Below are 25,880 nucleotides of genomic sequence, written 5' to 3' on the forward strand. Positions count from 1 at the left end.
CATGTACAAAATGAACTTAACTTAGAAATGTGTTGGGGCACCTGGGTGGCTCAGTCAGTTAAGCGTATGACTTCGGCTCAGGTCATGATCTCGCGGTCCGTGAGTTCAAGCCCCGCGTCAGGCTCTGTGCTGCCGGCTCAGAGCCTGGAGCCTGTTTCAGATTCTGTGTCTCCCTCTCTCTATGACCCTCCCCTGTTCATGCCCTGTCTCTCTCTGTCTCAAAATAAATAAATGTTAAAAAAAAAAAAAGAAATGTGTTAACATATGGTATCCCCCAGTATGCAAAATATACAATCAGTAATACATCTGAGAGTATATACTGTTTAATATTCCATTTTTTAGACAATTAGAAATATATTTTTAAAATTAAATTTGAATAAGGTATGGATGGAATCCAAGAAGCACTTCTCTGTGATAGCAGTATTTATAACACCTTCATAAGACAAGACTAAGAGAATGTGGCTTGGTGAAATCTGAAGAGGGAGCATCTCTTCAAATCCTGACTTTGAAAACAAAGATAGTTAAAAACAGTAAGATTCCTTTTCCTCAGGTGCATATTGACATTTTTCCCTCTTTTAAGATTCAGTGGTTTGTAATATGCTCCCAAAATTATACTATTACCACTCTCTAATTCCAGAACATTTCACCACCGCCCCAAACAGACCCATATATATCAGCTGTCACTCCCTATTGCCTTATCTCCTCAGCCCCTCATAACTACCAATCTTCATTCTTTCTCTGGATTTGTGTGAATCTGAACATGTCATAAAAATGGAATCCTATAATATGTGGCATTTGTATCTGGCTTTTTTCACTTAGCACAATGATTTCAATGTTTATCCACATTGTGGCATGTATCAGAACTTCATTCTTTTTTATTGCCAAATAATATTCTACTGTATGGATATACCACAGTTTCTTTATTCATTCATCAGTTGATGGACATCTGTGTTGTTTCTACTTTTAGGTTATTAGGATCAATAAACATTTGTATATAAGTTTTTGTGTCTACATTTATTTTCAATTTTTGTGGGTAATACATCTATGAATGGCATTTCTGGGTCTCATGATAATTCTGTTTCATGCCTGAGAAGCTCCCAGTTTTCCAAAGCAACTGCACTATTTTACATTCCTACCAGCAAAGTTTGAGAGTACCATTATTGTCCATCTTTTTTTTTTTTAATTTTAGCTGTCCTGGTGGGTACTGAATGGTATCTCACTGTGGTTTTGATTTGCATTTCCCTAGTGACTGATATTGAGCATCTTGTCATATACAAATTGGTAATTTGTACATTTTCTATCTATTCAGATCCTTTGCCCATTTTATAACTCAGTTACTTGTCTTTTTATTATTACGCTATAAGAATTCTTTATATATTCTGGACAGAAGTTCTTTATCAGATATATACTTTGCAAGTATTTTCTCCCATTCTGTGGGCTGTCTTTCCCTTTAGTTGATGGTGTCTTTTGAAGCACAAAAGTTTTTAATTTTGATAAAATCCAACTTATCTACTTTTTCCTTTCATTGCTTGTGCTTTTGGTGCTATATGTAACAAATCATTATCCAATCTAAGGTCAAAAAATTTATTCCTATGTTTTCTTCTAAGATTTTTACAGTGTTAGCTACTACATTTAGATTTTTAATCCATTTTGAGTTAACTTTTGTATATGGTGTGAAGTAGAGACCCAACTTCATTTTTCATGTTGGATATCCAGTTGTCCCAACACTATCTGTTGAAAAAACTTCCATCTCCCACTGAACTGCCTCGATATCCTTGTAGAAAATCAACTGACCATAAGTTTAAAGGTTTATTTCTGGACTCTCAATTCTATTCCATTGAGCTAAAAGCCTATCTTGTTGCTGGTATTACACCATCTTGATTATTATAGCTCTGTGGAAAGTAAAATCAGGAAGTGTATGTTCTACTTTATTCATCCTTTTCTAATTTGTTCTGACTATTCTGGGCCCCTTGCATTTCCCATATGAATTTTAGGATCAGTTTGTCAGCTGATATTTTGAGAGAGACTGGGGTGAATCTGTAGAGTACTGGAATCTTAACAATAATACTATTACATCTTTTGACCTATGCTATAGACTGTCTTTCCATTTAATTTTCTTTAATTTCTTTTAGCAAATTTCTATAATTTTAAATACACAAATTTTGCATTACTTTTATTAAATTTATACCCCTTAGTGTTTTATTCTTTTTGCAACTATTAGAAGTAGGATTCTCATTTTTAAAATTTCATTTGCAGATTATCCATTGATAGCACATAGAAACACAATTGGTTACTGTACACTGAACTTACATCTTGTAACCTTGCCAAACTTTTTAAGTTCTAATAGCTTTTTTATGGATTCCTTAGGATTTCCTATATACAAAATCATGTCATCCATGAAAATAAATAGTTTTACTTTTTCTCTTCTTTCTTATCTGGATGTCTCTTATTTATTTTCCTTGTCTATTTTCCCTGGCTAAAACCTCTACTATAATGTTGAAAAGAAGTAGTAAGAGCAGACAACCTTGTCTTGTTCCTAAATTTAAGAGAAAGCTTTTAGTTTCTCACCATTAAGTATAATGTTAGTTGTGGACTTTTCACAAATGCCTTATATCCGGCTGAAGAAGATCCCTTCTATTCCTAGTTTGTCAAGTGTTTTTATCATGAAATGGTGTCAAATTCTGTCAAATGCTTTTTCTGTTAACTGAGATGCTCATGTGGGTTTCATCTTTTTTTCTAGTAACCATTATTAATTATATCAACTGATTTTTATATACTGAACCAATCTTGCATCCCTGGAATAAATCTCATTTGGTCAGAGTGTATAATCCTTTTTATATTTTGCTAGATTCAGCTTTCTAGTATTTTTGCTGAGCAATACTGGTCTGCAGTTGTCTTGTACTATCTTTGTCTGGTTTTGGTATTAGGGTAATGCTGGCTTCACAAAATGAATTGGGAACTATATTGGTACCTTTTTACAACTTTTAAAAACATTGTTCACGTTTTACACTTTTTTAGGCTTTTAACAGTTTTCTCTGTGTTCATCAGTTTCTTCAGCACTTCCAAGCTATAAATTTGTTGTTAGTATGCAATGAAAGAAAATGGTCAATAATCTAAAAAGATGTTTTTCTTTCTTTAACATAGTGAAAGAGCTTAAAGTAGATAGAGAAGTATTTAGTCCCCAGTAGGATATATTTCCTTTAGATTTTAAATGTTTTTCATTATTTCTCTAAGCTAGGGTATACCTTTACAAATATTCAAGGATCAAAGAATATAGAATTTCAAAGGTTGAAGGGATTTAAGAATTAATTCAGTCAGCTAACATAATTAAGGCAGGCAGCTGAGAAGGCAGGTTCAACTGAATGATGTACTCTACCAAAATAAATAAAAGTCAGAGCTTATCTATTCTACCTTTACTATGCTTTACATCCCTCCCTGCCCCTCCATCTTTATTGGTAGTAAGGTACTCTAATATGTGTGTCTTCAAACTTTTCCCTGAAACTTAAAAATCTTCTGAAATAGTTATCCAAAACCCAGCCTCATTTTCCCACTTTGTTCCTAAAACAAAAGTTTATGTTGCTTTCAGTAGTTCTGCACTGCCTAGAGAATAAAGTCTAACGTCCAAACTCGTTGATCTAGAAGTCAGGATCCATAACCCAGTCCCAATGTATCTTTCTCAAACTATTCTCTTTCTCTTGCTCAACCCCCTTTTCAAATATGCTCTACTACTGCTTCTCTAACTGAAGGAGGTGGGCAGCACATGAATACCTTGAAAAGGTTCTCTCAAATATGTACTGGAAATTAAGTTAACTATGGATACACTCCTGTGTCTGTGCTCAACCTCTTTTACCCATAGGATAGGTTTTCTTCCCACCTCTAAACGACCAGATTGTTTTCATCTTTCAAGACCTAACTCAAATCCCCTCTTTGATCTTTCAAGACCAAACTCAAAGCCTTCCTTTAATCACCAGCCCTTATAAGAAGTCACTTCTCCTCCTTACAAATGTCAAGAGAATTTTAGCTGTATATTACATAGTGTACAAACACATGAAATAAGTGAACGTAATATTACCTCATATTTTAAAGCTTTAAAAGACTACAATTTTTAACCTATCAGAAGTGTTTTAACAAAACTGTCCACAGTTACCACTGAAGCCATACATACGTTTAACATCAAAAACATACTATGATGAAATCTATTTAACAAAGGGAAAAAAATATACTTTATCATTTAGAGGTCTACTTTGTTCTAACAGTTTAAACTCCCATCTGTAAAACAACCACTAAAATAAACACTGGTACACTGGTCCAAAGAGAAGTGACCAGAAAAAAATCAAGAAAAAAGGACCCAAAGAAATTAAATAATCTCTCCATTCTATAATTAATACTTGTCATTAAAATGTATCTCATAAAGGAGATGGCAAATGCCTCAGCTGTGGGCAACAGCTTGTGATATCTTGATATAACAACTTGGCAACTGGTCAAAGAAAGACAAAAGGGAGAAGGGAAAAACCAAAACCCTGCATGACAAATCGTCCTCTTTACTATTCCAGTCAGTTTTCCTGCTCTAAGTTTACTGTTCTAATAAGTGCTATTCTAATAAATGTTGTTTACTTCTAAACTAAATAAGAACTAGCACAGACTGAGAGAAATCAATGCTCTGAGAGGCAAAATGACTTGACTAAGGTAAATGAAACGATGGTCAACAAAGTATTCTAGAAGAATTACAAGTCAGGACTAGATTCCTAGTCTTTTATTTCTCAGGAGTAAATTCCTGGAAAAAAAAACTAAGAGGCCTCTGACTTGTCAGACCTTTATTTCTAACAGCGATATTACCAGACACAATACAGAATGAAAAATCTTCTAGTTGTAGCTCCTAGGTAGAAGTAGCCTTAAAGACCACATGGCTCTTAGTTAGAGTGCTCATCACAGAATTCAGCATAGCACCAAATCTTTCAAATAAGGCACCTGTTTGTTAGAATGCAAGAGTAGTTTATTTTTGCTGTTTGCATTTCAAGTCACCATTTAAACTGTATTTGACAACAAACAAAACTTCATACAATATTAATCTTGACCTTTTTATTTGGAATTTCTGATTTATTCCTTATGTTTAAAAATCGGGACTATTTATATTAGGGTGATTAAAAAAAAAAGACCAAATTCTTCTTTTACTATAAAGATTTTTTTTCTGCTCCCTTTTGAAACAAGGCCATAGATACTTCCCATAAATACACAGATACTTCCAAAATTCTTTCAAATTCAGCAAACATTTATTAATTACCTGCTACATACTAAACATAAGGGGATTCAAAACTGAATGTTGCCAAAGCATGAAAAATCTGTTAAGCATGTTAGAAAAAGTTATTCTGGTAGCATGTGAAGGGATGTACAGGGAAGAATGAGCACAAATAGGCTCAGGAGTAACAACAGGCTACTTGCAATAGGACAGGTGAGGTGATATGTGCCTGAGCCAGGGCGAAGGCAGAAGGGACAGAGCAAAGACACAAGAGGCTGCTACATCTCCCACTCCAGCCAGTATCCACACCCAATATCACCTCATGCCCTCTGCCCAGCCCTCTCTAACTTCAACATGCTTCCACAAAGCTACTGCTCAGTCTATGCCAACTGCTGTGGGCTCTTATACCTAACTTGTTAAAGCTTTTCCTTCACCTCTGTCACTCTGTATCTACTACTAATGTAAGAATCCAAGTGAATACTGAAATAGCTATTTCTCTTCCAGAAAGTCTTACTGAATTACTCTTGCCTAAATTTGGTCTCACATCTTAGCAAAGGGATTTGCTAAGTATAAAAAAAGAACTTTAGCACTTGCCTAAATAGAAACCACACACTAGTAGAATCTGAATTAATAAGAGTTCATAGCTTTTCTACATTTATTTTTCCCTTAAAGGAATGAAATGTAGTGTCAAATGTGTAGGAGGGAGGGGAGAAGAGAGAGAAGACCAGCTTTTCACATTCAAGTGAAATATATATATACTTTTGGGGGTATCTATTTATATTCCTTTAGGAGTCACCCTTTTCTAATAGGAATATTATCTGCTGTTTCGTGGGTTTGGTCAGATCCCTAACATTGTTTCCTGTTGCTTTTCCTGTGATGAACTAAACCCACTAATTTTTTAATTTTTTTTTCTTTTAACTTAATATAGAGAGAAAGAAATGGGCTACTTTTGAATGTTAAGATCAATTTCAGGAGTGCTTTGGGTTGTATGTTAAATAGTCATCAACTTCTAGGACACAGGGACAGGGCTGAAATAAGACAAAATGGAATAGAAAAAAAAATCCTTCTACATAAAACTAAAAAGCTTCTTGTTTGGTAAAGAAAATCATTGACAAAATGAAAAGGCACCCTACTGATATGGAGAAAAATCCTGAAAATCACATATCGGATAAAGAGTTAATATCCAAAATATAAAAAGAACTCATACAGTTCAATAGCAGGGGAAAAAATCCAATTTAAAAATGGGCAGAAGTTCTTATTTTTTTCAAATAAGACAAACAGATGTACATACAGGTACATGAAAAAACATTCAACATCACTCATCATCAGGGAAATGCAAATCAAAATCACAATGAAATATCACCTCATACCTCTTAGAATGGCTATTATATTATCAAAAACATAAGAATAACAAGTGTTAGAGAGGATGTGGAAGAAAGGGAACCCTCATGCACTGTTGTAGGAACATAAATTGGTGCAGCCACTATGGAAAATAGTATAGTGGTTCCTCAAAAATTTAAAAATAGAACTATGATATAATCCAGCAATTCCACTTCTGGGTATTTGTCCAAAAAAAAAAAAAAAAAATGAAAATACTAATTCGAAAAGACACAGGTACCCCTATGTTCACTCCAGCATTATTTACAATAGCCAAGATACAGGAACAGCCCATGTACACATGGATGGATGAATGAATAAAGAAAATCACACACACACACACACACACACACACACACACACACACACACACATTATTCAGCCATAAAAAAGAAGGAAATCCTGCCACCTGTAGTAACATGGATACACCTTGAGGGTACTATGCTAAGTGAAATAAGTCAGAGAAAGACAAATACCATATTATCTCATTTACATGTGGAAATCTAAAAACAGCAACAAGGGGCGCCTAGGGTGGCTCAGTCAGTTAAGCCTCCAAGTCTTGATCTCAGCTAGGTCTTGATCTCAGGGTCATGAATTCAAGCTCTGCATTGAGCTCCACGCTGGGCGTGAAGCTTATCTGAATGAGAGAATGAACAAACAAATGGGTGAATGAATAAATAAAAGCAATAAATAAAATAAATAAATAAAGATAGATAGATAATAGATAGATAGATAGATAGATAGATAAGTAAAAAACAGCAACAGCAACCAAGCTCATAGACAGGAAATGATTGGTGATTGCCAGAGGCAGAGGGTGGGGTTTAGGTGAAATGGGTGAAGGCGGGGGGGGGGGGGGGGGGGGGGGGGGGGGGGGGGTCAAAAGGTATAAACTTCCAGTTACAAAATAAATCAATCATGGAGATGTAACATGTAGTATAGTGATTATAATTAACAATATTGTATCACATATTTCAAAGCTGCTCAGAGAGTAGAACCTAAAATTCCTCATCACAAGAGAAAAAAAGTTGTAACTACATATGATGATAGATGTTAACTAGACTTATTGCTGTGATTATTTTGCAATATATACAATATCAAATTGTTATCCACTTGAAACTAATATAATGTTATATGTCAATTATACCTCATTAAAAAAAAACACCTGTTTTTCTTCAAATCAGGAGGAAATGACCTTGCTCCATATGATGGGCTTTAGAAAGACTGTGGCCCTTCTAAGAATGATTTTGATTGAGGACCAGTAAATGAAATGGATTTTCTTGCATTCTGGCTAGCAAACTCCTTAAAATGGTCAAAAAAAAAAAAAAGTAAGAACTATTTGGCAAGTCTGCTGCAGACTAGGATACAAGAAGCTGAAATGTGAAATAAAAAAGTTTATCATGAGGGATTCTGAGCAACAGAATGAAGGTTTCCCAAGATAATATGACTATCATGTCTATGCCTAAAGCCCCAGAAGAACCATAATTATGAATTCTATACATACACATTCCATAGAAATTGGACCCACTCATTTTTAAAAAGGGATTCTTTGGTTTTGTTTTGTCCTGTTTTTGTTTTGTTACCACAGGAATATAAACTACAAAAGGTTCAAACTTTGCTTTCTTTACCATTATATCCCCAGAGCCTAGAACATTAGTACGTAGCAAAATGGATGTATTTGTTGGAACAATAGATAAATTAAGAATGTCCTATACCCAACAGAATACCATTTAACAGAACCTCACAGCAGAAACAAAAAGAAACCCTCCAAAACACAAGCAAAATAACACATGTCAGTGCCATCCACCTTCTGTCCCCTACTCCCAAGTACAGGCTTAAACAGAACGCTGGAAACATGGGGATCCTTCCTAACATTACAGCTAGCTAATTCTTCCATTTGCTCAGCCAACATTTACTGTGCACCAAGTATGTGGTGAGCACTGGAAAACAGAGCAACGAACAAGGCCAACAGGGCTTTTGCTATCAGGGAGCTTACAATCCAGCAACTCCATCTGTATACACTTGTCCATTGCAGATAAAGTTCAGGCAGTGGTAACATTAAGGGGAGACAATATTGTCCATAGTTCCAGATTTCCACATGATCCTACAGGGGCTATTACCATTAAGAATAAATTTCTCAATTGATTATCTTACTCTAAATGCCATGTTGTCCCATATGTTACCCACAGCCACATATGGCTATTTAAATTTAAATTAATTAAAATTAAATAAAATTGAAAATCCAGTGTTCAATACCATATGTAGTTAGTGGCTACCATATTGCACCACACAGATATAGAACATTTTTATGTGATCACAGAAAATTCTATTTGAAAGCACTGTCCTAGAATCTTCCCACTCAGAGTGTAGCCTTGGGACAGCAGCACAGATACCACCCAGCAGTTTGTTAAAAATGCAGACTCGGGTACCACCCTAAACCTTCCTATCAGAATCTATATTTCTAAAAAGAACCTCAGGTAATGTGTACACACATTCAAGTATGAGAAGCACTTCTCCATAGTACTACGACAATATCTAGAAGTTGTTCTGACTACATTTAAAAAGCTACATTTTTTATTCTAAAAGATAACCCCAAGAATTCCTACCTCCTAACTAAAAAGTCCAACTGTTGAAATAGACAACTAAAGAAAGCATACAGTCTCTCATTCATACCAAGAGAAAGGCTTGCTCACTGTGGTCTGGGTTTGCCCTCCAATTATGCTGGAATCCTCAAGAGAGAAAGATAATCACCTCTACTGTGATATAATCTCTTTTTTATTTTACAACTCATAGTAAATTTGTTGCACAATTAATGGTCAATGACTCAACTCTACTCATGCAAAAAGACCATAAAATCCTAAAATAATACAAATACAAACTTGAGCATTGTAAACACCTATATGTTAACATCTGTACATAGCATTAATGAAGTTAACATGAGAACCTAAAGGAAAAGGGGTGAGGGAGAGGTAAGCTTTTCAATTTTTAAAACAGGGTTTCATCTCAGACTTTTAATGTACATGTCATTGGATATATTACTCGTAAAATAAAAATGCATGGGCAAATTCACTCTAATGAGGTACTTCTGAGAGTGCACTAAGGGTTTGTAATCTGTTTTTTATGAGTACAAATCAAAGATTTTCAATTCTTTACAAATCATAGCTAACCTAGACACTAAAAATCTATTTTCTCTCCTTTCCATGTACCTTGTTTCTAAATTCAATAATGTCCACGGGGCTCTTCGTTCCCTAATGAATATCAGCAAATACCTTAAGACTTGTATCATGAGTTAGTGTTATAAAAGAACTATAAATTCTTAAATTATTTTAACACTGGAAGTTTTATAGAAACAAGTTTAAAATCTCCCTGACTTGTCAAACAGGAATTCAGTCCCATATACAGAGGGGTGACTACTTTTCCCCTTTAGTCCAAAATTTCATAAATCGATAAAAAAAAAATGGAAGACAAAGGTCCAATTTATAAAGCAAATATAAAAAGCCTTGCAGAGCTGAAAACTCTCAAATATACTTCTCCTACAAGTAACTATAATTCTTAACTGTGAATAATAATGATCAATGTTTTTAAGTCTAATAATCAATAAGCCTCTCCACAAACAGTGACACATACATGGGTTGTTCAGATTTGCAATGCAATAGAAAAAGTTGCCTTTAAAAAAACTAACCTAATCCATTTTTACTAAAGAAAATATGCTTAGTATGATAAAAATAACAGAAAATGAGTATGAGTGATGAGATTTTACTAAATGAGTAATCTAAGTACAATTATATTTTGATACACACTCTTCACCCTAATATAAGTCACTGAGAATGCTGGCTATTGCCTAGTCATTAATAAGTCTCCAAAAACACAGATATTTCAGGTACTTGCATGCTGTGAATCTAGGAAAAGGCCTGCCAGACACTACACAAGCTATTAGCATGTGCACACAAATAGAAGACTACTGTATTAATTGAACGTTCTCTTTCCTGAGTAATTAATACTTACAGCTGTACTTACTTCAAGCAAAATTTCACATACTAGTGATTCAGAACCCATTTTTTTCCCATTCACTTCTAATCCCTGGGGAAATGACACTGGCTTACCATCCTAGTCAATTTCAGAGTAAGCTCTGTAAGCTAAGGAGTGGCACCTTATACACCATACAGAAGGTAAAATGAGTGATATAAGGAACAACCCATTGATTTTTTTTTCAGTATATGAATTTTATTGTCAAATTGGTTTCCATACAAAAAGGTGCCCTCCTCAATACCCATCACCCACCCTCCCCTCCCTCCCACCCCCATCAACCCTCAGTTTGTTCTCAGTTTTTAAGAGTCTCTTATGCTTTCAGCCCATTGATTTTAAACCAAAGTCTCTGCAATGTGCAGAACGTTGTTCTTGTCATGGAGAGGAAATACTGAGCGGTAAGAGCTGAATTTAAGCCGAATTTGAGCTGAATTCGGCTTAAGCTGAAATTAAGCTGAATTTAAAATCATGTTTTTTTTAAAGTTGGTTTCCTTTTTTCAAACAATGTTTCTCCACTGTCAACCCCTTCTCATAATTTTTGTTTCTTTTTATGTCCATATGTTGTGCTTCTCCTTTCAGCCATATCACTTCTGATTAGAGCTGTTCCTCTGATTTCATCCATTCTATTTTCTACTACTTCTTCCTGTTTAGGAATTCACACTTTTAAAACCCTATTTTATTTTTATTTTTTTCCAGCTTTATTGGGACATAATTGACCTACACCATTGTGTAAGTTTAAGGTGTACGTGTTACTTTGATACTTCTAGATTGCAAAATGTTTACCACCATAGTTTAAGCTAACATCTCCATCATGTCACATAACCATTTTCTTGTGGTGATAACATTTAAGATCTACTCTGCTAGTGGCTTCAAAATATATAATACAATATTATTAAGTATAATAACTATGCTGTACATTAGATCCCCAGAACTTACTCATCTTATAACTGGAAGTTTGTACGCTTTGATCAACATCTCCCTATTTCCTCCACCACCACTCCCAGCCTCTTATAACCACCATTCTATTCTCTGAAAAACCCAATTTTAACATTTCTCTGATCTTCACTGACTTTTTAAATTTTTATTTTGAAAACAAAAAAAGTTTAAACGTTTAAATAATTTCACAATTATATTTACATAGGCATTCTCCTACTAAAGTTAATATGAATGTGGTCGTATTAATACAAATTCTTACATAAAATATTTAATAAAATACATTAATATTTAAGAAATTGAAATTGATGTTTCAAAATACAAGTCCTTAAAAAACCAAAAACAACCATTAATGCCAAGCAGCTGGAGTTCTAGTAGAGATGATAAACTACAGCTGTGGACTTCTCTGCACTGCTGTGTATCAAGACAGGTGTCAGATGCAATGGTAAACAACCTCGCTCAGCCTCCAATCTGTAATAAGCCTCAGCTGATTCACATTTGCATTCAGTAATTTTCATGCTCAATAAGAGACCCACAGTTTTGCTAAGGATTCAGCTGCAAAATAACATGTGCAATAATTCCAACTATATCTGAAATGCAAATTTTACATTAAGTTTAAAGTCAAATTCCCTCGTGAGAGAAAAATAAATGTTGTATTACTCTAAAAGTGACACTTTCGACAGAAAACAAACCCTCGTGTATAAACTAAGGAGTTAAAATACCTATTCTAAATCTCCAGTAGATACTACCTCAGTCTTAACTACAGTGTTCACAGAACATTTCTGTTGCTACTGTGTGGCTAATCCTGGTTCTTTTCTAGGGTATTCAGACATAGCCATACTTTAGACATGCAGATGGAAAGGAGTTTGAGCTCTTTAAGAGAAACTCCTCCCATATTCCCATCCAGCACCACAATATTATGTATTTCTAAAACTACAGGGGTAGCCCGTTTTCCACCTCCTTTCTATATAATGCATCACAAACAGAGAGTAGAGAAATAGGTTTTGAGAACTGTATTCTTAGGAAAGCCGATTGGACAACAACAACAACAAAAACAATGAAAGGAAATAAAATCACAGGTAAGAATATTGCTTTCTATTTAAAAATAAAAATTTTGGAAAATCCAATGTCAGATGCTAAAATAAACATTCCAGGTTAAAGCCAGGTAAGGTACTGGGCAAAAGCATTCAGAGGGCAAGTGGCATCTTTCTGGTGACTGGGGAGTTAAATATTGGCGTGGGCATCCCTAAATAATGCAGTATGCTCTTCCCTATGTCAGGATTCAGCACAACCTGGTCTAGCCCCAGGAGTCTCCTACTGGGACAGTCAAAAGACAAGACTAGTAAGCAAAAGCAGTCAATAATACAGATGGATCATTTCACAGCAGCATTTTACAAGAGATAGATATATAAAAATATATTTTCCTGCATAGACCTACAAATAGAGGTTACTCACAGAGATTACTGTAGCTCCAGCAGTTACCCATTGATCATAGAAAATGCCCAGTTCATCAGCTTAATGCTTGAGAAAAGTTAGCTAGAAAAGAAGCCAGCTAATTCAAAATCTGCTGTTCTAGTCAACTGGAAGCAAATTAGTTTCAAATTTCCTGGCAGCCCCTTTTGCCCTGCACTGCACGCGGTGATGGAAGCACTTTGAGCACTAGAAACCCTAGCTGAGAGGAGCTGCCGCCTCAGTCCCTCTCTCACAAAGGCTAAGCAGCCTGTTCTCTCGTTTGCTCGCCCTCTTTCTGCCTGTCTCTCTCTACCTTGGTAGCTTACCGAAAACAACCACCGTAGGGCTTTTCTATATTTGTGAAAACTACTTCCAAGGAGATAATTGAGATGATGGGAGTTAGCTTTAATGTAACCATTTCCCCAGTGCGGCAGCAGAAACCCAGCAAAGGCTCCGGGAGGATTGTACCATCCTCTGTGACATCAGAGGTGGGGCTGTCATCTCAGTATTATGCAGCATTTTCTCTGATGAGAGAATGACATTTGTGAAAAGAAATGGATAGGTTCCCTTTAAAAGGTTTTAATTCTTGTGTTGTTTAAACAGAAAAGGAAAGAGCAAATACAACGTTGAAAGCTGCTGTAGGAAGACCTAAATCCTGCTTTGCCAGTCCTTATTTCACTGCTAAATGATGCTGCCATCTGAAGTCATTTTACTGATGATTACATTATCATTCCTGTGATTAAATTAATATTTAATGGGTAATTGATATTACTTGGAAAATGTGACATGAAAAATTCAAAGACATTAACATCTAGTTTTAAATATGATGGCATAAACTTTTACATCACTAATAGTACCCTGGACATATGCAATACCTTTCAACACAGAAAGGAAATTTCTGCTAAATAATAAAATCAGAATAGAAAATATTTATTTAATGCTTACTATGTGCCAGGCACTATCCTAAGCAGGTTTACTGTATTAATTCATCTATTCCTGCTAGCAGCCCTTGGGATAGCTAGTATATGAACCCATTTTACAGATAAGACTACTGAAAACACAACAGCTATGTAACTTGTCCGAGATCACGTGGCTAAAACTGGCACGGGCAGGATTCAAACATGGGCACAATGGCTGCAAAGTCCACCCTCACAAACACTAAGCTAAATTGCATCATGAGGGCTTCCTTATCAAATGAATTCTAAAGGAGGAATACAATTTCCAAGATTTAGAACCACATCAAGCCAAATATAGCTACCCCTCAAGTAGACTGGCCTATATATAAGAGGATAAAAGTAGAAAGTGCACCTAGAGAAAGCATACCGAAACTGGAAATAATGCCCAGGAGTAGTTTACTGCTGACTACTCAAGTGACCTTAAGACAATGGCTTAAAATCTTTCATCTTTAGTTTCCTTATTTCTGAGCTGCAGGTTTTTTAAAAATTAAAAAAAAAATGTTTTAATGTTTATTTATTTTTGATGGGGGGGAGGGGCAGAGAGAGAAGGAGGCTCCCCTGAATCTGAAGCAGGCTCCAGGCTCTGAGCTGTCACCACAGAGCCCGATGCAGGGCTTGAACCCATGGACCATGGGTTCAGATCATGACCTGAGACGAAGTTTGGCTTAACCAACTGAGGCACCCAGGTGCTCCTAAACTGCAGATTTTTAAAAAAAAAATTTTTTAATGTTTATTTATTTTTGAGACAATTGGAGAGACAGAGTGCAAGCAGCGGAGGGGCAGACAGAAGGAGACACACAATCTGAAGCGGGCTCCAGGCTCTGAGCTGTCAGCCCAGAGACGGACATGGGGCTCAAACTCACGAATGGTGAGATCGTGACCTGAGCCGAACCAACTGAGCCACTCAGGTGCCCCTGCAGATTTTTTTTTTAATGTTTACTTATTATTGAGAGATAGAGACAGAGCAAGAGCATGGGAGGGGCAGAGAGAGGGGGAGACACAGAATCCGAAGCAGGCTCCAGGCTCTGAGCTGTCAGCACACAGCCCAATGCGGGGCTCAAACTCACAAACTGCAAGATCATGACCTGAGCTGAAGGCAGATGCTTAATCAACTGAGCCACCCAGGAGCCCATGCAGATTTTTAAATTATAAAGCAGTATTAAAATATAGTTAAAGCACAGGATCCAGGCTTGTAATCTGGGCTCCACCTTTTTCAATTATGTCAACTTAAGCAAATTATTTAACCTCTAAAGGGCTCAATTTTTTCATCCAAAAAAAAAAAAAATAATAAGGAAAACAATGGGGTTATTCTGAGAATTAATGAACTATGCCTATAAATAAATAAAGCACTCAAAGTAGCAACCAGTATATAATAAGAGCTTAAGGTTTATGAGTATTGTTTCCATAATCATCATTACTTTTAGTATCAATATCACATTTTTTTACTAAAACTGCCAATATTTCAAAAGCCTCTCCCTTTTTGAAAACCTCTCCAAGAAAAGCTGCTATTTTTCTAGAGTTGGTTAGAAAAACAAAGGACAACCTTTGCTGGCTTCATATACACATTAACCAATCAATGAATCAGATGAGATATCAGATGAAGTTATCAGGCATGCCTTTCAAAAAAGCTCTACATGGGGAAGAGACAGAAGCATTTATCTTTTTGCCCTCCCCAACTTCTTCTGCTGGGAATATGGAAGGAGGCTAGACCTAAAGCAGCAATCCGTAACTGTAGGCATCCTGTTAGGGAGGTCAAACAAAAAGAGAGTCCCCAAACCCACCATAGATCTCCCATTCCCATCTTCTCTTATGTTGGAGAGAAATAAACCTTTAGTTCAAGTATTTAATTCAAGTTTTCTGCTAAATGCAACTCTCCAGATCCTATGAAACACAACTGAAGGTCACAATTTCCCTATGGTTTCAACAGCTAACTAGAGGGTTGGGGTACTTCTCATCACTCTTCTGTTAACATCCTCTGAGCCTGCATCCTCCCCAATGTCGAGTAAAAGTCAATGGATGACCCTGGGGAAAAGAAAAAGTAAAACATACTGCTTCCCAATACTTAGTAGCTGTGTTGTCTTATCACAAACAAAACAACAAAGGGTTGAATGGCTGAAGCAACAGCATGTGTAAAGCTCCTCCTTCATCTTAATTTCCTTCAGTCTCTAAATGGGTATATGCTACTAAGCTAACGTTGAAGGAGAAAAACAAACAAAAAGCCTAAAATACAAGAATGAGGATGATTGACAAAGTTACTGCTATTATAAAGGCTACATAACTGCAACTACAAGTGACCGTGAAGAACTATGTCTCCACCTCACAAATGTCTCAATTCCAAATGTCTAGCATTTCACATTAGGCTTTAACTAACACTATCTTAGACTGACACGTAAAACTCCCTATTTCAAAAAGTAAAACTCAAAAGTAAATTTGTTACATATTCTCTAGTCTCTCATGGCCACCATCTCTAAATAATGTATGTATAAAAAACAGCACTTGAGTCCATAACTAGGTGAAGTGAAAATTCTTTCAATCTAAAATGGAACCAGGGGATATGAAATGGAGAATCTCACACACATGCACCCTCAGAAAAACAGAACTTAGTAACTAAGAGACTGATTCCTATAAATGCCTGAATTACAGAAGACCAAGACTTATCTCCTGACCAATGAACATCTGCCATAACTCTCTCCCTGTCCTCAAGCCAATGAACTCTGCTTGAACTCTGGCTGGCCCTCTCCTCTGCAGTCCTTGGCCAGAAATACAGCCTGACCCAAACCCTCGATGGACTCACTTGTAGCTTGCTACAGCAAGCATTTCCCAAATTGCAATTGCTCTGCCATTCCCAAACTAACTCAATTTCTGGCGATTCAAGCTTGCCTCAGTTTACCTCTTTATTTAGACTGACAGTAGTGCCATCTTGAAGTCCTCAATTATATTTTTTCTGAAATGTAATCTAATAACACTGCCATTATTCTTAAAGGATATATAATATCAAAATATTCAAAGGAGAGAACCATTAAAAATTTCAAACCAATCTTCTGTTTGTACCTCTTCTGTAAAACAGTTTTTTCCAGAACTATCAGAGTGAACAAATCAAAAAGAGCCAGATTTATCAAATGTACCTTTTCATTAAAATTTAAAGGAATATTTTACGTTTTTGATAAACATACGAAATTTAAATTATAAAATATTTTGAACATTTACATAAAGTTGGTATTGACTATATCTTCTTATTTCCTGTATTGGTGCTCTGGCATTTGGAGTATCTTGGTCTTGAAGAGGCAAAGCACCCCTCCCCAATCCCATTAGCTATTTCCTAGAGATAGCAATGGACTCCCCTGGGAGTGCACTTTTGATATACAAACCAACCAATCCACTGTCAGACCCCATTTCCTAAATCAATCTCTCACACTCTTAAACCAATATTCCTCCTACCCTATTCCCTCCAGGGGAATGGAGGACACCTAGGAACTACCAATCCTAAATGTACTCAAGGACCTACCCTGCCTTATCCATTCCTTTCTGCAAAAACCGTATTAAAGACTGGGTTGTATTCTCCCCAGTCCTCTCTGCCTCCTTCCCCGTTGTGGCCCTGCAGACCTACTATGTCTACTATTTCTAGGGCTCTGTGTTATTTCTCAAAAATTTAAAACAAAGTAATACAGACAGGCAAGCAAACTGTTATCCAATTTAATATGAGATTTTAGAATTAAAACCTTCTTACAAATCAAGACTGATTACATGATGCCAATTTTTATCACCATATCCCCTATTATTTTATTGTTTGCTTTGATTCACTCCTAAATCCATGTGGAAGACAAGATTATCAGAAGAACTGGTAACAATAATTCCTTATTTGAAATAACTTTCTTACATTGAGCTAATTCCAATAAATGAGGAGCCAGTTTCCACTTTATTTTTTAAGTCTGGTTCTTAGATCTTAAAACAAACAAAAACACACACACAAAAAAACAAAAACAATAACAACAAAACTCGATGCCAATTTCAGGATTACAAAAATTTAGTTTTTATATATTAGTCTATTGTCTCTATTATAAAGTACAGTCTAAGCTTCATGTAAAGAGATAAATAGAATCTTGGAAGATACAACATGAAATAAATCCAAGTGAGCAGAAAAGAGGAGTGAGCAATACCAAGATTGGTATAATGCCAAAGCCTTATACTATGAAATACTGTTAAAAGCAAAAAAGACCACTCTAAGGTAAAAGGTAACCTATGTTAAAAACAACACACAATAATAAAAAATAGAAATAAAAAATGAGACAACTGGCACCAAATGGAGTTGCTAACTCCACATGACCAAACTGAGACATAACTTAATTACAGTTCTGGCTCTTCCAGAAATGTAATCTTAAACCAGTCAATCAGGAATGAATCACCTGATCAGTACTAGTTAGGTAATATGCCTGACAGACCCCTGCTAACACCTAAAGGAAAGTAACTTTGCAAGAACCACCCCATTTTGTTGCCTACTGTATCTTTTTTTGTTCCTATTCCCTTATGCCTCTTTGTACGGTAAGTTGGAGCTCCTTCCTATCTCCTATATTGGATACTGATCCAAATCAACTTGAGCTCAAATAAACTCTTAAAATTTTTAATAGACCTCAGTTTATCTTTTAACACTTTTAACGTTAATTTGTACATATTTGCACAAATTTGCCTATAATTTAGGCTAATTTTATAGTTTATTTTTATGTTAATTTTGTACATATATTTAACAACATTTCACATAAAACAATTTAAAAAATAGCTTTTATTAACTTACATTTTAGACAATTATTTTATTAAAGCTTTTCACATGCAATTTGTCATTAGGGTCTTTGCCACCACTAGAGTCTTAACTTTGAGTTGTATTATATCTTTAGTTCTGTCTTAAGATACAGCAATATTTAAATCTGTGTGATGCTACAATTGGAAATTCTATCCTAATCTACAGTATCCATTCACTTTAGGTGATCCCCACAATGTAACCACTTACTGTATGTCCTTTGGAAATCATCTTTAAAAAGCTACATTACAATGACCTTTGACATTTCCAATTCTAGGATCATTTCCTCAGGAATAATTACTACCTGTGTAATTAAATATATTTTCTCCTCCTTTTTTTAAACCTGTTTTAGTAATCTCTGAAGCATCCCAACTAGCATTATCTCTAGTGGTTTCAAGCTATGTGTTTTCTCCAAAAGTTCTTTGTTACTGAAAGTAATCAAAACATCTCTAATACAGAAACAGTAACAACTTGAATATAAGGCCACTCCTTTTCTGATAACTTTTTCAGGAAAACATCCTTACCCTAAGTAAGATATTAACTCCTTTTTACAGATCAAGAGTATCAAGTTGAAGAAAACTGGCCAACACACAATTAAAAGATAAAGAGAGCAAGAAATATCCCTCGGGCCAAAGTTAAAAAAAAAAAGAAGGAATTTAGCTGCCAGTACAAATATGAATATACAGAAGAGCAGAAGGAAACAAAATCATTACTTAACATTGGGTTATACTTTATTCCTCTCTTTTAATCTAGCACAGTTTGGGAATTTGAACTTTTTTCCCTTGCTGACTGTACTAACTTATTTATAGTAATGCTAATATCATGTTATTATTTATTAATATAAACAATGTAAACATCATTTTTAGTTATAATATAATCTAGTTATTGTTGAATAGTCTGGTTATTTCCAATATTACCCTAAGTAGGTTCTTATATTGACAGCTTGCTAATTAATATTCAGAATGTAATCAATATATAAACCCCCAAACACCAAACTGAAACTTCCCTGAAGTCATTGACTTGTTTCTATTTTGTTCATTGATGTATCCCCATGCCACTGAGATACCCAGGAAGCACAAACAACAAACTGCAAGGCCAATTCAAGATGGCATAAAACTCAGGTTGCATGTTACAAACAGGGAGAAATTTTACAGCCAGGAGACTGCCTTCCTCATGTAGCGGACCCAGGAAACATGTGGGAAACAAAGGCAGAAGAAAAAAATTAAATTTCCTTACAACTTATAGCCCAATGACAAGTCCTTGAGATAGGCAGAGTGACCTTCCTCTGGAAAGACAGCCGCCTCTATGACACTTTGCTCAGGGCAAAATGCAATCTTAGCTTAACTTTCTCCCAACCTCGGGGATCCTGTAAGCCTACTTTAACATACAAAAATTTCTTTAGAAACTTCTTTTATCTCTACCCCACCAAGATATAGGTTGGCAATCATACTCCAAGCTTATGGTCCCCTGATACACATCTGAAGGGTCTCACGAGTGAGTTTTTACTAAACAGTAATAAGTGACCTTTTCCTAACAGCAGCTAGCCCTTCAAGGTCCTGGAAACCATGTTTCCCAGATACCTTGGACTTACACTATCCCTGACCCCCTCCTAACCTGAAGATATATAATCAGTCACCCATCACAACCCCAGTGCAGTTCTGTCTCCCACAGGTCCTGTCCCCGTGCTAAAAAAACAAACAAACAAACAAAAACACCTTTTGGGGACACTTGGGTGGCTCAGTTGGTTGAGCGTCCAACTCTTGATCTCGGCTAGGTCATGATCTCATGGTTTGTGGGTTGAAGTCCTGCATCACTGCAGTGCAAAGCCTGCTTGGGATTCTCTTTCTCCCTCTCTCTCTGACCCTGTTTGCTCTCTCTCTGTCTCTCTCTCTCTCTCTCAAAAAATAAACAAAAATAAACTAAAAAACAACAACAACAAAAAAAAAACACCTTTTTGCACCAAGATGTCTCAAGAATTCTCTCTTGGCTGTCAGCTCTGAACCCCAACATTTCCACATCACGAGGATAGCATTAGAGCCGAAGGAAAGTAGAGTCTTGAGCTAAAGAGGCAATGAGAGGATCCTCATCCATACACAAAGGTAAAACTTGAAAGCAAATTCAATGAGGAATTGAATTTCCCCTAACATAAAAAACTTGGCAACTATTTAAATGGGCAGCTGAAGCTAGCCAGAAGGGCTCAGTAGGCCATACTTACATAATTCTCTATCCTAGAAGCTCCTTTATTTGCTGTTTCTATTTTCTTTCCTTCTTTCAGTAAGAGATTCTGTTCAAAATCTCGCATCTTGTATCAATTATATTAGTGTAAAATGTAATGTTGCACCTCTCTGTAGGCACCAATAAGGCAGCCATGAACTAGATGGCAGGGAAGCAAGATCAGAACAACTCCAGACCCAGCCCCAACAACAGAGCACAATCTGGTCAGCCAAAGGATGGAAGGGAATAGAATTTCTTTTAGAAACTCTCTCTCCCATTGGCTTCATTAGCAATATGCTGTCCTAGGTGGTTCTACCTCTTCCGTCATGCTGCTGTCCCCTGGGCTTATTGTATATCCTCTGCCCTATAATTATAGTTAATAGAATTAATTAGTTCGCAGTTCACTGCTCTTCTCACTTAGTATTCTTTGCCTTCTAAAATGCTACAGCTTGGAATAAATATTTATCATCCAAAAGACAAACTGGAATGGTGGCAAAAATATCCTAAATGAGTTAATAGACATAAAGTGCTTAAAATGGCACCCAGCACATAGGAAATATTTAGTATGAACTAGCTGATATTACTATTACTACTGGCAATCAGTCTTTGCTCCATTATTTACTATATAACTTGGGCAAATAATTTTGCCTTTCTGAGTCTCAGCTTTCAACTATTACTTTAAAAAAAAACTCATTAAAAGTCAACTTTTTCCCCAGCCTTTTGTACTCACTAAAATGAAAATTTACAACTAATTTTGATCCAGGATTCAAACAATAATGTAGGCAAATAGATGTTTACCTCCCAAGCTTACTGTAAGATTAAAATTCGAAAAGGTCACATGAAAAAGTAACTGAAAACTACAAAATGTTTTTTTTCAAAGTAGGGCTCTACACTGATAATTCCAGGTATCCAAACCCAGTATCTCTCCTGGGCTTTAGTCCATCTCACACTTCTGTTGAGTACAAAGTACTAATCACATGGGGACCACTATAAATAAAAAGGAAACGATGTCAATAATTTAGTCAATTCAAAAGAAACAATCAGCCAGACCAGATACCTGGGGCAGGGTCTAGACTTGGACTGTGGTAATAGAACAAGGAGAGAAAGAGAACGCCAGACCAGTTTATATCCTTTTAATTACAAGAGAGAAGGAAGTCAAGTAAATCATAAGAGACTCTTTTAAACTATAGAAAACAAACTGAGGGTTGAGGTTGATGGAGGGAGGTGGGTGGGAGATGGGCGAAATGGGTGATGGATATTAAGGAGGGCACTTGTGATGAGCACTGAATGTTATATGTAAGTGATGAATCACTAAATTCTACTCTTGAAACAAATATTACCCTATATGTTAACTAACTAGAATTGAAATAACAACTTGAAAAAAAAAAAGAGTGAAGGAAGCCAAACATGAAAGAAATCTTACCAAGGACAGTTAAAGGTCTCAAGGTTACATTCCTATCTGTCTTGGCAAAAGGACCCCACAACCTATGATAATAACAACAGGAGAAACTTAGGTTAATGACAACATAATGAGAAAACAAATACAAAGTAAACCACAGCTAGAAGCAGTTCACATATAAACTATGTTATAGTTATAGCACTAAGTAAGTTAGTGCTTATGGGGGGAAGGGACAGGGGGTGTCTCAGGAGGAGTCTAGAAGAGATGTGTGTCTCATGTAAAGAATGCAAAGGAAGAATCTAAGTTTTGTATGATGGGCTAACTTGACTCTATATGCTCAAGAGAGCCATTGGGAACTCTACTCTGTGCTTCTCCACAGACAGTGGTCAAGTCACTGCCAGTAATAGACCATGAGTTACACAACCACATTATAATCTTGCCTTTACACTTTGAAAGGCACTACCAGGAAGAAAGAAACTTGGGACTGAGGAAACAGATTCTCTCTTTCCTGGGATCTTGTATGAGGTGTGAACAACTAAAGGCAGCCTCAGCTCGGAACTGTGCCTATCATCCCATGAAAGTTGGGTCTGTCCAGAGAAGCAGAGAAAAAAGCAAAGAATCAACAATTTCTATCTGACAGATGTCTCGTTACACATTCAACATGTCAAAATCATAGTGATTACCTTCCCTGAAAAACTAGTGTCTGAGAGAGAATTCCTACATCAATGTAACATTAACCTCTCCTGTCACTTTAGTGTCACTCTTTAATTTTTTTTGTTTTATTTATTTTTGAGAGAATGAGAGAGAGAGTTTGTGCATGGGAGGGACAAAGGGAGAGGGAGACACAGAATCCGAAGACAGGCTCCAGGCTCCGAGCTGTCAGTACAGAGCCCGACGCAGGGCTCAAACCCACGAACTGCGAGATCATGACCCAACCGACTGAGCTACCCAGGTGCCCCAGTGCCACTCTTTAGAGTCCTTACATCTCCCTATATCTTTAGTATCTAAGACTAACTAGTTTCTTAAAATCTGCTATGTCTATCCCTTTATTTACATTATTACTATCACTTCTCTAGAGCAGATACTATTGCTTTAAGAATTAGCTACTGGTCCTAAACAGACTGCCCACCTCAGCATGAATGCATATCCTTTAATATACTCTAATTAATTTTGCTGTATTAATCTTCATAAGGCACTTTTCCTAAAGCACTGTTGTCACCACTGTCCCACTATATGCCTCCCCTTCACCTAAACAAAACAAATTTTAAATGGATTCCCAGTGTGACTAAATTAAAGTTGTAACTGTTTAACACTGGGATCAGCAAAACCTTTTCTGTAAAGGACTAAATAGTAAATATTTTCAGTTTCATGGGCCATAGAGTCTCTATGTAAATATGTGACTCTGCCATAATAGCAAAAACAGCCACAGACCATAGTAAATGAATCTATGACTGTGTTCTAATAAAACTATTTTATAGTTATTCCCTCCTTTCCAATGATGTCTTACTCATCACTCATGTCCCCACTCCAATTCTACTTCTCACTGAAGTCCTCCATGCTTAACCCAACTCATAGTGATCGTTCCCTCCATTTTAGCCTTAAAACATATATTGCCTGTACTTTTCATTGGGTCCTTATGTATTCATGATTTCATACCGCCTTCCCTACTTACTTTTTATCTCACATTTTCTATGTCCTGGATAACTACCATAGTGTTCAAACGTTAAAAGGTATTCATTAATTCTTTTTTTTTAAGTTTACTTTGAGAGAGAGAGTGTGCGCATGCACATGCGTTCATACCCATACCTGAACAGGGGAGGGGCAGAGAGAGGGAGAGAAAGAATCCCAAGCAGGCACCACACTGTCAGGGTGGAGCCCAACATGGGGCTCAACCCCAGGAACCGTGAGATCATGATGAGCCGAAATCAAAACCCTTACCCAACTGAGCCACCCAGGTGCCTGGTATTCATTAATTCTTTACTAACATGATGATGATAAGTTACAAGGCAATCCATGGATATATGGACCTCAAAAATTTTCACCACTCACCATTTCAATGAAAATTATAGCAAATGATCCCTATACAGTAATTATATCAACTTTTAAATGGAAAAAATATATATAAATCAATCCCTTGGGCCTTTCCATTATGAGGTATATCATGCAAAAAAACAAACAAACAAACAAACAAAAAAAACAAGAACAATATAGATTCAATAAGTGAACTACTTAAAAGAGGTTATTTTATTATAAACATAGTATTAGTGTGCTTGATTTAAGATAGTAGTTATATTTGTAGGACTAGGAAAATATAATCCTTAAACTGATTTTTCTGTTACCCAAGTCTCAGAGAAGCGATTCTTAACTTTTTCGGTAAAATGGACCACTTAGAAAAAGCTATGGACCCTCTCCCAATAGGAAACACCCAGATGGATATTTATATAAAATTTGCATAAAATTTCTGGGCGCTCACAGACACTCTAAAGAGGAGAAATCCTCCCTCAGGAGGATCTGAAATCCACCAAAAGGATCTGGAAATATTTTTTTTACATTGTCACAAAACAGAAACTATTACACCCAAATCAGAAGATGTCAAAGATCATAACCAGTGGAAATGAAGAATTTTATAGTTAAGAGCAAATGGGTAGGAGGGGAGAGGAGAAATATCAGCAATGACTTGCAGATTTCAATTTCATTTTGCTGCTTGCTAGGAAGGATCACATGGCCTAGAGATACCTCTATCAAGCACAGTTCTTCTAGGGCCAACACGTTACTGTTAAACCTCAAACATTAGAAGTGGCAGTTTCATATCCTAAAACAACAACTCAGGTTAAGAAAAATCATCATGAGCAACTAATTGTAAAATATCTCTTTAAAACTCAAATTCAGTAGGGCGCCTGTGTGGCTCAGTCCATTAAGCGTCCAACTTTGGCCCAGGTCATGATCTCACGATTCGTGAGTTCAAGCTCTATGTCAGGCTCTGTGTGGACAGCTCAGAGCCTGGAGCCTGCTTCAGATTCTGTGTGTACCTCTTTCTCTGCCTCTCCCAGGCTCACGTCTCTCTCTCTCTCTCAAAAATAAACACTAAAAAAACAAACAAAAACCCTCAACTTCAGAAATAAAAATGCGTTCCTAAATACCAGTAGAATAACACACAGCAGATAAATAAAAAACACAATAATATTCATGATACATATGTGGCTGAATTTTAATTTCCTTTCATTTAGTCTTTTTTCATAAGACAAATTGATTAAATGTACTGCTAAACAGGATTCAATTTTTATGTCTTTTGCACTCAGCACATGAGAATGAGAGCAAGACATCACAAAAATCTAAATTTTATGATTCAACATAAAATAGTTAAAATCAAACTATCTGTAGTAGTAATCAATCTACCATGAATGTAATAGGTAAAATGATGAACGTGGAATTTCAAAAATAGCCAAATTCCTATCAAGGTAACAAGGTGTAGTGTCAGTCTCATTTAGAGAAAGAAAA

General features: G+C 36.1%; 1 protein-coding gene across 4 annotated transcripts in view; it reads right to left on the reverse strand.

Annotated features, from left to right (window-relative positions):
* PSD3 (pleckstrin and Sec7 domain containing 3) overlaps positions 1-25,880 on the reverse strand; it is a 727,438-nt gene that overhangs the window by 433,384 nt on the left and 268,174 nt on the right. The window contains exon 1 of one of the 4 annotated variants that reach the window (XM_042934673.1): positions 13,025-13,070. The exons of the other annotated variants lie outside the window; for them this stretch is intronic. Coding sequence (XP_042790607.1) covers positions 13,025-13,055 — 31 coding nt within the window. The 5' untranslated portion in view covers positions 13,056-13,070. Of the gene's footprint in view, positions 1-13,024; positions 13,071-25,880 lie in introns of those variants that run through there. 4 annotated transcript variants of the gene reach the window in all.

The sequence above is a fragment of the Panthera leo genome, chromosome B1, assembly GCF_018350215.1.
Source record: "Panthera leo isolate Ple1 chromosome B1, P.leo_Ple1_pat1.1, whole genome shotgun sequence".
Lineage (NCBI taxonomy): Eukaryota > Metazoa > Chordata > Mammalia > Carnivora > Felidae > Panthera > Panthera leo.